This window comes from Pungitius pungitius, chromosome 14, assembly GCF_949316345.1.
Source record: "Pungitius pungitius chromosome 14, fPunPun2.1, whole genome shotgun sequence".
Taxonomy (NCBI): Eukaryota; Metazoa; Chordata; class Actinopteri; order Perciformes; family Gasterosteidae; genus Pungitius; species Pungitius pungitius.
In genome coordinates, this window is record NC_084913.1 from 954,834 (window position 1) to 968,174 (window position 13,341).

Consider the following 13,341-nt stretch of genomic DNA (forward strand, 5'->3'; position numbering starts at 1 on the left):
ATTAAAGAATGGTCATTTTGAATTAAAATTATCATCACGATATGAAACTAATTCAGAGAAGAATCTTGATGTTTAATGTTGTTGAGAAATTAGTCGAAGCTTCTTACTGAGGCACTTTAATAAATATGATTCTGTTCGTAAAAGAGTGATGAAGAGTTTCCTCCCCCTCCCTTCCTTCTCTTCATCTCCTCTTCTTCGCTTCCTTATTTCCTCTCCTCCTCTCCTCCATCTTTGCTCCCTTCCTTGACTTTTCTCCCTTTGGTCATTTCATTTCCTTTATTTGACTCCTATAACCCTCCTGTTTCCTAACTCCTCTTCCTCTCATCTTAGTATATGTTCTTATTATCTTTGATTCATCTTCACTCGCCCCCCCCCCTCCTCCTACGTCCTCACTTCCTCTCCTCATCCCTCCCTCCTGGGTTCAGTGGAGTGAGACGCTTCTGTATTAGCTCTGAAATTAGCAGCAGTCCCTCGTTAAAGAGTTGGCACAGGGGGCTCACACACACACACACATGCACAGATACACACACACACACACACACACACACACACACATGCACAGATACACACACACACACACACACACACACAGCACACACACACTCACACACACACACACACAGCACACACACACACACACACACAACACACACACACACACACATGCACACACACACACACACACACACGCACACACACACACACACACATGCACACACTGTTTCACTGTAGATGGCTTGAGCCCGGTCCACTTCACGTCTCTATCATCCCGCCTCTCTCTCTCTCTCTCTCTCTCTCTCTCTCTCTCTCTCTCTCTCTCTCTCTCTTTGCTTCCTTGGGTTCCTCGTCTCTTGTCACCTTCAAACACCGAGACATCTCTGTCCTCCTCCCCTGATAACGTCCATCACAGTCCTTACTCCTTCCTCCCTCTTCTTCTCTTGCTTTTTATACTTGTTAGCTCCGCCTCCTCTTTATTACACAGCATTTATTAAGAAATGTAGTACCTTACCACCTCCCTTACTTTCCTAAATCCTCCTTCCTTACGTTCTTTCCTCTCTCTTTGTCTCTCTTCTCCTCACCTTTCCTCCTCTCTTTTCTTCGTCTGTTGTCGATCACACTTCCTACTTCCCTTTCTCTCAGTCATTTCCTCTCCCTTTATCCTCAGGGTGTTTGTGAAGTTTACACTGTTTCATGCTAGCTGTTCCCCTGCGCTTCCAGGCCTTATGCTAAGCTAGGCTAACTAGGCACACACATCAATCTTTTCCTCAAAGTAACATCCACTTTTCTTTTAACATTTATATGTTTACAGGAAAACAAGACGGTCCATATGAACAATGTTGTTGAGCACACGCACACACACAGACACACACACACACAGACACACACACACACTCAGACACACACACAGACACACACACGCACACTGCAGAGCAGACCTGTGGCTCAGAGAACAAGATGGAAGCACCACAAGCCAAGACGGAGTCAGGACCTGACGACGGGATGTGTGAGTCTCTGTGTGTGCAGAATACCACACACAAACATACACGCACACACAGACACACACACGCACACTGTGTGGTGTAACCTCACCACAGGCCTCTGAGCTCGACAGAGGTAATTAGTTTGGTAACAGAGTCAGAACAACAAACCTTTGGCCTCACAACACCGGCTGCACACACACACACACACACACACATATACTATATACTGTATGTGTGTGTGTGTGTGTGTGTGTAGATCAAAGCCTTCTGGTAACTGAACAAACTGAGGGGAAGCAGAGACACCTCCCTGATTAAAGTGGGGTTGGAGGCTCCCAGTGCCTGGAGGGTTTGGGTGTAGCCTGGAGGAGGCTGCTGGAAATGGACTAGACTAAACTGGATTAGACTGGACTGGACTAAACTAAACTGGATTAGACTAGATTGAACTGAAATGTTTCATTAACTACATGAACGCAGCGCTTCTTCACAGGAAACAACTTTTTACAAAGCCACTGAGTCCAGTTCAGGGAAACCTCTTCAAGGTGAAAAAAGCTTCTAAACAGACACCTGGTTTTCTTTGTCTGGATTAGACTGAAGCAACAATCTTTATGGCATTTTAATTATCTCTTCTTTCTCCTACACACAGACAGACACACGCACACACACACACAGACAGACACACACGGGGTGAGTTCTTAATCATGGCAGGACCCGGCGGACTCACTGAAGCTTCCAACAAACACAGCTGGCCTCCTGCCTGACCTGCAGACACATTACCACCTCCACCGGCCAGATGGACCTGTCTGTCCCTGCGTGTGTCCCTGTGTGCGTCTGTGCGTGTGTGAGACACTCGTCCTTGAATGAAGACGTGATGGTCAAAGTGTGTGTGTCCACTCGTGATTGGTGAAATGAGAGTGTGTGTGTGTGTGTTAACTAGCTGGACATCCCATCAGCAGAGCATCTGTGATCTGAGCTCTCCAGAGGGAGTTCCCTGTCATCCAGAGAACAATGAGGCCACAGGAATGTGGGGGGGGGGGGGGGGGGCAGAGAGACAGATAGAGGGGGAGACAGAGGGAGAGAAGTGTCTTTTGTCCAGTAATGATTAAGGATTTAGATCTGTTTCTGTGTGTCTCAGATAAAGAGAGTCTGCAGTGTCTATTTGTCTTCATACTGTAATTAAGGTCAACACAACATGATCTTTTCATGTCTATTTTTGTATTATTATGTATTATTTTGTCATGAGGATATAAAAATTTTCCTGCATGAATTCTTGCATGAAATAAAAATACTGAGTTTAAAATGCAATAAAAGTGATGGGCGATAAGCTATAAGGAAACAATTCTATCTTTGATATAAAATAGGAGCTAATGTTTAATTGTTTTATTGGGTCATTCCAGTGATTTTTGATCACAAGTATAATCTCTTTTTTAGTTCTTCACCTCACAGGTTTAGCTGTAAATAAAAGTGATTGAGAAGCGATTGAGTCACGATGGAAACAACCGAGCCATTAAAACAACTGACTCACACAGCACTAAAGCAGCCGCTAATAAATGAAGTTTTATTCTCCATCAGAGTTCACACACGAAGCCAATTAGCAGATTACCAACGAGGAGAAAACACGCTGTAAATTGGCGCTGTTTTTATTTTAATCCACAGAGCCGCTTTAACTGGGCAGTAAAACTTATTTAATCAGAAGAGTCTAGAGAGGAGTGTGTAAAGAGTCAGGAACACAACTAATGCTAATTCACCTTGTTATATGCTAGTAGCCCACGCTACTAAGTTACTGCAGGTACTACAAACGGTTTGAGGAGCCGGATACATGTACGGTGCTAATAGAATGCTCACTGGATGTCTAATACTGGTGCTACTTCTAATGCTAATACTACATAAAACGCTAATACTAATCCGACTCATGATGCCAATACTGATGCTATTTATGATGCAAACACTTATGCGACTTATGATGCTAATACTAGATACTAGTGGTACAATTAATCCTGACACTACTGGTATAAATACTTCTGGTACTACTGGTCCTGTTGGTTGCGTTCCTCTGCTGATCTCTACAGTCTGCGTGATGAATTCCTGAAGGACCCTTTAAATCTCATTTACTGACGTTAACACCATCTCTGGAGCGATTTAACCGTTATCTTGGCTCGGCTTCCTCCCCCCTCCTCTGTCCTTCCTCCTGCTCCTCCCTCAGCCCTCCCTCAGTCCACCCTATCTGAGCGAGGGATCGCCTTCTAAACCCTTTCCACGCAGCGAGTAGACCATGACTGAGATGAAATAGGCCCGAGATCCCGTGGAGGAGGGGTTTAATCAGAAGGTGGGGATGGGGGGGGCGGGGAGGGGGGACAGGTAAAGGAAGTGCAGAGAGAGAGCATTTTTAAAATGTGGCGTGTCCTCTGAATGATCAAGAAACAAGCCTTCACACAGGAATCTGCACGAAAGAAAGGGGGACAGGAACCTGTCTCTGTCTCTCTGTCTCTCTGTCTCTCTGTCTCTCTGTCTCTCTGTCGTCTGTCTCTCTGTCTCTCTGTCTCTCTGTCTCTCTGTCGTCTGTCTCTCTGTCTCTTTGTCTCTCTGTCTCTCTGTCTCTCTGTCGCCTGTCTCTCTGTCTCTCTGTCTCTCTGTCTCTGTCTCTCTGTCTCTCTGTCTCTCTGTCTCTCTGTCTCTGTCTCTCTGTCTGTGTTTTTGTTTACTTCCTGTCTGATGAATTGAAGACACATGGCTTTGGTCTAGTCACCTATTTAGATTAGGTGGTTGTTTAGATGACAATAATGAGCAATAAAATAAAGGTTCAATGCAACAGAAGATTGTCGATGCTGAAGCTCCACAATAAAGTCTCTCAACAGTTTGAGGACATGGACTCGTCTCCTCCAGCAGGTGCAAAGAAGTCCCCACGAAACCATTCCTTAAATTATCCATGCAATTGTGAAATAAAGTATAAAGAACAGGTGAGAAACATCATCAACGTTTCGCTTCCTGTGCAGACAGAGATCTATCGTGAAAAGACGGCATTCATAGATCGTCTTTTTGTTTTCACAAGTTTTTTACTACAAAAAGAAATTGGTAAAAGTGGGGAAAATTCAGTGTAAAAATGTAAATAACAGCGATCAACCAGAAAAATGAACCTAACAACATTTACAAACATGCTTGTTATTGACTCCTTTGACTTACTATTGGTTCCATGTGATAATTAGACTTTGACATCAACTAAACTAAAACGTCTTCTTAAGGCTGATGTTTAAAAAATAGAAATATTTGAAAACCTTCAGTTGAGACCAAAAACAATAAAAAATGAAGCGGCGCGTGGCTAATTGGAGCTAACCACCACTTCAAAGGCTCTGACAGCTGATTGGTCGCCGCCCGAGACATCGGGATCGAGAAACCTCTCTCTTCAATATAATAGAGAGGAGTAGAACATGAGAGAATAGAACAGAGAGGAGTAGAACATGAGAATAGAACAGAGAGGAGTAGAACATGAGAGAATAGAACAGAGAGGAGTAGAACATGAGAATAGAACAGAGAGGAGTAGAACATGAGAATAGAACAGAGAGAAGTAGAACATGAGAGAATAGAACAGAGAGGAGTAGAACATGAGAATAGAACAAAGAGGAATAGAACATGAGAATAGAACAGAGAGGAGTAGAACATGATAATAGAACAGAGAGGAGTAGAACATGAGAATAGAACAGAGAGGAGTAGAACATGAGAATAGAAAAGAGAGGAGTAGAACATGAGAATAGAACAGAGAGGAGTAGAACATGAGAATAGAAAAGAGAGGAGTAGAACATGAGAATAGAAAATAGAGGAGTAGAACATGAGAGAATAGAACAGAGAGAAGTAGAACATGAGAATAGAAAATAGAGGAGTAGAACATGAGAGAATAGAACAGAGAGAAGTAGAACATGAGAGAATAGAACAGAGAGGAGTAAAACATGAGAATAGAAAATAGAGGAGTAGAACATGAGAGAATAGAACAGAGAGAAGTAGAACATGAGAATAGAAAATAGAGGAGTAGAACATGAGAGAATAGAACAGAGAGAAGTAGAACATGAGAGAATAGAACAGAGAGGAGTAAAACATGAGAATAGAAAATAGAGGAGTAGAACATGAGAGAATAGAACAGAGAGGAGTAGAACATGAGAGAATAGAACAGAGAGGAGTAGAACATGAGAATAGAACAGAGAGGAGTAGAACATGAGAATAGAAAAGAGAGGAGTAGAACATGAGAATAGAACAGAGAGGAGTAGAACATGAGAATAGAACAGAGAGGAGTAGAACATGAGAATAGAACAGAGAGGAGTAGAACATGAGAATAGAACACAGAGAAGTAGAACATGAGAGAATAGAACACGGAGGAGTAGAACATGAGAATAGAACAGAGAGGAGTAGAACATGAGAATAGAAAATAGAGGAGTAGAACATGAGAGAATAGAACAGAGAGGAGTAGAACATGATAATAGAAAAGAGAGGAGTAGAACATGATAATAGAACAGAGAGGAGTAGAACATGAGAATAGAACAGAGAGGAGTAGAACATGAGAATAGAACAGAGAGGAGTAGAACATGAGAATAGAACAGAGAGGAGTAGAACATGAGAATAGAACACAGAGAAGTAGAACATGAGAGAATAGAACACGGAGGAGTAGAACATGAGAGAATAGAACACAGAGAAGTAGAACATGAGAGAATAGAACACGGAGGAGTAGAACATGAGAGAATAGAACACAGAGAAGTAGAACATGAGAGAATAGAACAGAGAGGAGTAGAACATGAGAATAGAACAGAGAGGAGTAGAACATATCAGAATAGAACAGAGAGTAGTAGAACACAATAGAATATGTTAGAATAGAACACAATAAAGTAGAAAGGACACACTGAGTGCCGTGGAGGCGATGTAGACAGGAACATCATGTTTATTCATTAAGCTGTGAGCTGCAGACCTGCAAGGTGACTGGCTGTCACACACACACACATGTACAGACACACACACACAAGTACAGACACACACACACACATGTACACAGACACATGTACAGACACACACACACACACACACACATGTACACACACACACAAATATATGCAGGTGCAAGAAAAGACAAACACTCAAACATCTGGCCTGTCTATCACCTTGGATCAGTGAGATGGAGGGGTGTGTGTGCGTGTGTGTGTGTGTGTGTGTGTATGTGTGTGTGTGCGTGTGTGTGTGTGCGTGTGTGTGTGTGTGTGTATTTTGACTGTAAACAACAAACGTAGCTCATTCTTCTAGTCTGCTGGAATGGGTCAGAGCTCAGGAAGGAACCCCAAAAGGTTTCAAGGAATGCAGTTCAAAGGCAATGCTACTAAATACCAAGGAAACTTTTGACCTTGAAGAAAGTAATGAAAGATTCTCTAAAATATTCCCTCTCTGACATTCAGCAAAAGTTAGATCATTTTCACTCAGTAATCCTAACGGACCTGAAACATTAGAGGTTTAGTCTGATTTGTACGGTGGCCGAGAAGGTTCAGACAAATACAAAAGCAACAACACAACCGCAAATGCCACAACGCAACACGAACGCCACAACACAAAATACAAAAGGCACATCACAACTGCAAATGCCACAACACAACACGAACGCCGCAACACGAAAATACAAAAGCCACATCACAACCGCAAATGCCACAACGCAACACGAACGCCGCAACGCAACGCGAAAGCGAAAACGGAAGTAGCTGCCCACGGGAGCGAGCGTATTTTGGAGGAACGCCCACGGGAGCGAGCGTATTTTGGAGGAACGGAGCTGGAGGATGGCAGATCGTTTAAGAAGTAAGTGAAACATGATTCCTTACTTTAACTGTAGCCGCAAGGAATCATGTTTCACTTACTTCTTAAACAATCTGGCATCCTCCAGCTCCGTTGTTACGTGCCTACTGGTTTTTGAACCTACTGGTTTGGCTACGCGTTTAGATGTTATTAAGAGAGTAATCCTACTTGGGCAATGTGCTAGAAAACCTGACAGAACTATGTATTTCACGCTACGCCACCAAAAACCAGTTGTCTTGGCTCACCCTGAACCAAAAGATGTTCTTGCCACTGACGATTTGCAATTTCATGATAAGTAGTGAAATCAGTAGCGGCATTTGACAGCTCGGTTGGCCGACGGCGTAGCGCAGCCGTCTTATAAAGTTTTGCTATTTTGCTCGACTGCGAGTTCGAATCCAGGTTGTGGCGATCTTTTAATAAACGTATGTTCTTTTATTTATTTCTTTATACGTAGCAGTGATGTAGTGCTCACTTATACAATCATAACCGCTGCATTGGATATGGGATACATTTTGAACATTTTCAGAAATATGTTTGCGACTGTGTGACGGATCAGGTGACCGAGGCAGACAACATCTGCCGCTGTCGGGGCAAAACAAACACGCACGCGTAGCCAAACCAGTAGGTTCAAAAACCCAGTCGGCACGTAACACCGGAGCTGGAGGATGCCAGATCGTTTAAGAAGTAAGTGAAACATGATTCCTTGCGGCTACAGTTAAAGTAAGGAATCATGTTTCACTTACTTCTTAAACGATCTGCCATCCTCCAGCTCCGTTCCTCCAAAATACGCTCGCTCCCGTGGGCAGCTACTTCCGTTTTCGCTTTCGCGTTGCGTTGCGGCGTTCGTGTTGCGTTGTGGCGTTTGCGGTTGTGTTGTTGCTTTTGTATTTGTCTGAACCTTCTCGGCCACCGTAGATTTGACTTCAGACAGTGAGAAGAAAAAGGTGTCTTTTGTCTTTTTGCACAGTGCATGTAAACTTCTGGCTTCAACTGTTCATGTTCTACTGATGCTTTTACTGTGAAGAACACACACACACACACACTTTGTGAACATAAAACGCTTTAACAATTTGTAAATTAAAATGATACAAATAGCAACCAAATGTTTCATGCTGCCCTGGAGGATTCTGGGTAAACAACCAATAACGGCAGCAGGAAGTCGCTGCTCCTGTTTCCTGTTTGTTTCTAAACAAGCTCCTCAGGTGATCTTTTCACTGATTGGATTCTGACTGTTGATTTCAGAGACAATCAGAGATCAATGCTTGTGACTCCAAAGACCACGTGAGGACATCAAAAGGCCTCTACACACACACACACACACACACACACACACACACACACACACACACACACTCACACACACTCTCACACACTCTCACACCTCAGAGCCCATGCAATCCATTATTAACATGTCTCCTGCCAGACAAAGACGAGAAATAAAAGATATCAAATAATGAAATAATAAAAGGTTAAATTATTGAATTCGCTCCGATGAAGACGAGCAGAATTGATATCGGGTTGTTTGTTGGTGGAAAGTAAGAAAGTCAAGGTCAGAAAGAAGGAGATCAAAGAGAGGAAGTGGAACAAAGACACACACATCAGAACCATGAAACCAAGGAGAGGGAGGAAGAGGAGGAGGAAGAGAGGAGGAAGCAAGATGGAGGAAAGGAAGCGTGTGATGAAATAGAGAGGAAAAAAAAGTAGGAAAGGAGACATAAGAAGAGAAGAGGAGGGAAGAGGAGAGACGTAAGGGTGTGAAAAACAGGGAAAAGTGAATGTGACAATAATTGTATTTAATTTATTGTAACGTAAAGAGGAAGAAGAAGAGGAGGAAGAAGAGGAGGAAGAAAACCCAGCGACAGACGCTCAGATGTCTTCATGTCTAAAGACAGGACGCGAGTTGATCGATCACGTGACTGGTCACGTGACAGATGATGGGGTTCGAGAGTTAAAGTGAGAATGAGTTATTAGAATAATGTTTAAATGTCTGATTTCTCTTTTCTAAATGTTTCACAAAGCGTTCACAAGTGGCCGGGATTTGTGTGAAGGCCTTTCAGTGTGTGTGTGTGTGTGTGTGTGTGTGTAAGTGTGTGTGTGTGTGTGTGTGTGTGTACAGGCTGTTAAGCTCGTCCTATAATGAGCTTTAACTGCTGCCTCCTTTCAGTTCTCCTCACGACTCTGACACAAATCCCCCCTTTATTCTCCACTACTGTAATCCAGCACACACACACACGCTCCACAACATCACCCACAATGCATCACTTCCTGGTGTCAAATCCCTCCTTCCCTGTGATCTATGACAAAGACCTCAGAGGAGGCCACGACACACACACAAACACACACAGTACTGTAAACACACACAAAGAGCAGACACACATTCAAATGTTTAAGTACTCATAACTAGAGTAAAAAGTACAATATCTACTTCTGGGTTGCAGTACAGTACAATACTAATATCGAGGATGATATATCCATGATATAAAAGAGCAGTACAAACTACTCATGTAATAGTACATTCACTCTACTTGCTATTCAGTGAAGTATGTATTTGATGTACTACTGTACTTGTCACCGCTACTGCTAGTACTTCTAGTACTTTTCCTACTACTAATGCTTCTACTACATGTACCACTGCTAGTACCTCTACTCCTGCTACTACTACTAGTACTTCTAGCCCTGTTAGTACTTGTAGTGCTGCTGCGGGAGCGCACACAAACGTTACCATGGCGACGAGGTGTGCTGCTGGCCGGCCAGGTGGAGGGTCTTGGGCCGCGCGGCGGAGCAGCTGCCTGCATTGGCCGGCCGCTCCCAGTAGGGGTCACTGTGGAGCACAGAAAACGTGGAGAGGTTCTTTAGGGGGAACATCTCGAGGAGAAGAAGGAGAGACATCAAGGAGTTATGCACAGCATGTCACATGAGATGCAGCTTACACGTGGAGCAGTTGGGCTTTAACTCAGTGGGAAATCAAACGAAAAAACATTCTTCTCATGAGCTTCTGACATCTCACAAAAAGGGCGAAAACAGGAAGTGACCAAGAAGACTTGAAACTAGAGACTGAGACCATAAACACCTTGTTTACAATGTTTACTGAGGGAATAAATCAAGAGAGAAGTAGAGTCATTTCCTCATAGACGTCTATGGGAGCAGAGGAGTCGCCCCCTGCTGGTCACCACACAGAAGTAGAGTCATTTCCTCATAGACGTCTATGGGAGCAGAGGAGTCGCCCCCTGCTGGTCACTACACAGAAGTAGAGTCATTTCCTCATAGACGTCTATGGGAGCAGAGGAGTCGCCCCCTGCTGGTCACTACACAGAAGTAGAGTAATTTCCTCATAGACGTCTATGGGAGCAGAGGAGTCGCCCCCTGCTGGTCACTACACAGAAGTAGAGTCATTTCATCATAGACGTCTATGGGAGCAGAGGAGTCGCCCCCTGCTGGTCACTACACAGAAGTAGAGTCATTTCCTCATAGACGTCTATGGGAGCAGAGGAGTCGCCCCCTGCTGGTCACTACACAGAAGTAGAGTCATTTCCTCATAGACGTCTATGGGAGCAGAGGAGTCGCCCCCTGCTGGTCACTACACAGAAGTAGAGTCATTTCCTCATAGACGTCTATGGGAGCAGAGGAGTCGCCCCCTGCTGGTCACTACACAGAAGTAGAGTCATTTCCTCATAGACGTCTATGGGAGCAGAGGAGTCGCCCCCTGCTGGTCACTACACAGAAGTAGAGTCATTTCCTCATAGACCTCTATGGGAGCAGAGGAGTCGCCCCCTGCTGGTCAAGACACAAATAAAAGATGATATAATCCAAACACAGAGTACTACGTCCCCAGAGTACTACGTTCCCAGAGTACTATGTCACCAGAGTACAACTGATGTTTACTGAGACCGAATATAAAAGACAAAAGCTTAATATCTTTAAACTGGTGTCACAATAGAGTCAGCGACAGTTATTTAAACACATGAGATGTTTCCTGGATGATGGTGTGTTCTTTGTAGTTTTCTGAGGTATCACGTGTCCAGATGTCCTCCAACACACAGCGCTTAAAAAAGTAGAGGGGAGGGGGGGGGCGCTGCCTCGCAGGGGAACATTAGTGCACGGCGCTCCATAAAAGCGTGCACGTGGCCGATGGGTATCGCTCCTGTCGGCAGGGGGAGGGGGGCACCGACGGCATGACTTACTCCGGCTCTAAACCCTGCGACTGGAGAGCGGAGGGAGGGAGGCGGGGGCAGAGGGGGAGGGGAGGGGGGGGAGGGGGAGGGGGGGGGGGGGGGGAGAGATTGTATTGCTTTTAGATTTGATCTTGTGATGCATGACTGGGGGAACATAACAGAACAAAAATATAGAACAACTATAAAAGCGACGACAGCGAGCTTGTTCTCCGGGGGGTGGGGGGCCGGGGTGGGGGAGGGGGGGGGGGGTGCGTCTCCGTACTTTACTGATTACACACCAAGGCTCGGGGCTCAGGGGGGGCCATTAGAGTCCTGCCCGTAGGACAGATTAGGGCCGTGACGTCAGGGACGTCTGAAGGTCCAGATCCTGTTCTTTGGGGTGGGGGGGGGGGGGGGGGGGGGATGCTGTGATTGTGGTGTCCAACAACATCTCTGAGTGGTTTGTGTTGTCATGGAGATCAAAGCTTTGTGATCGATGAGGTTAAATGATTATGTTTCCTTGAAGGACACATTCCCTCCTTTTCTTGCTTCCTTCCTTTCTTTCATGTTTCTTTCCATCCTTCTCGCTCTCTGTGTCACATCCTTAAATCACCCTTCCTTGTCTCCTTCTCTTTCATTATCCTACTCCATCTTTCCTTTTCCCTCCATGTCCTTGACTCCTCTCTCCTCCCTCCATCTTTCCTCTTTACCTCCATCCCTCCTTTTTTATTTTTTTACAAAGCACTTCCTCGATTTTCTTCCTTGCCCCCTCCCCCCTTGTTCCCCCTTCCTACATCCTCACATCCTTCTCTCGTTTCCTCCCTCCACTCTTCCTCATCCCTCCCTTCTCTCCTTTCTCTTTCATCAATCTGTCCATTAGTTCCTGATTGATGCCTTCAGGTGTCATTTTGGAAAGTGGTCAAGTAACTGCATTGCATCAAACACACAGCGAAAGAAACTGCACACAAACACAACTGTGGGCACACACCAATGACTACACAATCACACACACAAACACTCTGGCGCACAAGCAGAAATTCAATAACCTGAGTATAAACAAGACACACACACACTCACAAAAAGACGGACTCATGGGTAAATGCACACCGAGATGAACATAAGCAAGTAAACAAACACACACACGGACACACACACGGACACACACACACTCCATCAGGGCCAAATGGCGCGGTGGAGGCGGTACGTGTTGCCGGGCGCCGGCAGAGCTAAATTGCAGACGGCGAAGGGGAGATCTGGGCCATTTTTCAAGGCTGACTATATATTACAAATTGGCTACCAGGGCATTGTCTTAGAATACACACACACAGACACACACACACACACACAGAGTGAAAAAAACTAATCCTGGCTTGTCCTGTTGGAGCTCAAAGAGCCGCAGAAATCTGCCCTTTTCTTTCGTTTTCAACAATTTCCCGGGAATAAACCATGTGATTGAAAATGTGTCAGTTTAGCAAGAAGCGCAGATGCTACACACACACACACACACACACACACAGAGACACACAGATACACACCTGTACACACACACACTCTGTTCCCATGTTTGCTGGCTGTAGCCCTTCTGTTTGTTATGAGAATGTTCAACACTTCCAGGGTCAGAGTCAAATCCGACCCTGTGTAATACACACACACACACATCTGTGTACACACAGGTAGTACACCCCTGTGCTCACACACACACACACACATGGACACTTTGTCCCCGGCTGCCCGGGATGTTGCGGTCCAGGTTTAGTCGGTCGGTCTTGCTCCAGCGCCGCAGTAAAGCTGGAGGAGAGTTTACTCCCACACTCAGGTATTATTTAACCATCTTCATGGGGACCGACCTGAACCCACCAACCCAACAGGTGTTATTTAACCATCTTCATGGGGACCAA

At 44.9% G+C, this 13,341-nt stretch overlaps 1 protein-coding gene across 1 annotated transcript in view; it reads right to left on the bottom strand.

Annotated features, from left to right (window-relative positions):
- Nucleotides 1-13,341, bottom strand: part of LOC119227384 (neuronal PAS domain-containing protein 3) — a 142,746-nt gene that overhangs the window by 84,266 nt on the left and 45,139 nt on the right. The window contains 1 exon segment of the mRNA XM_037486128.2: nucleotides 10,015-10,113. Within this exon segment, the coding sequence (XP_037342025.2) occupies nucleotides 10,015-10,113 (99 nt within the window).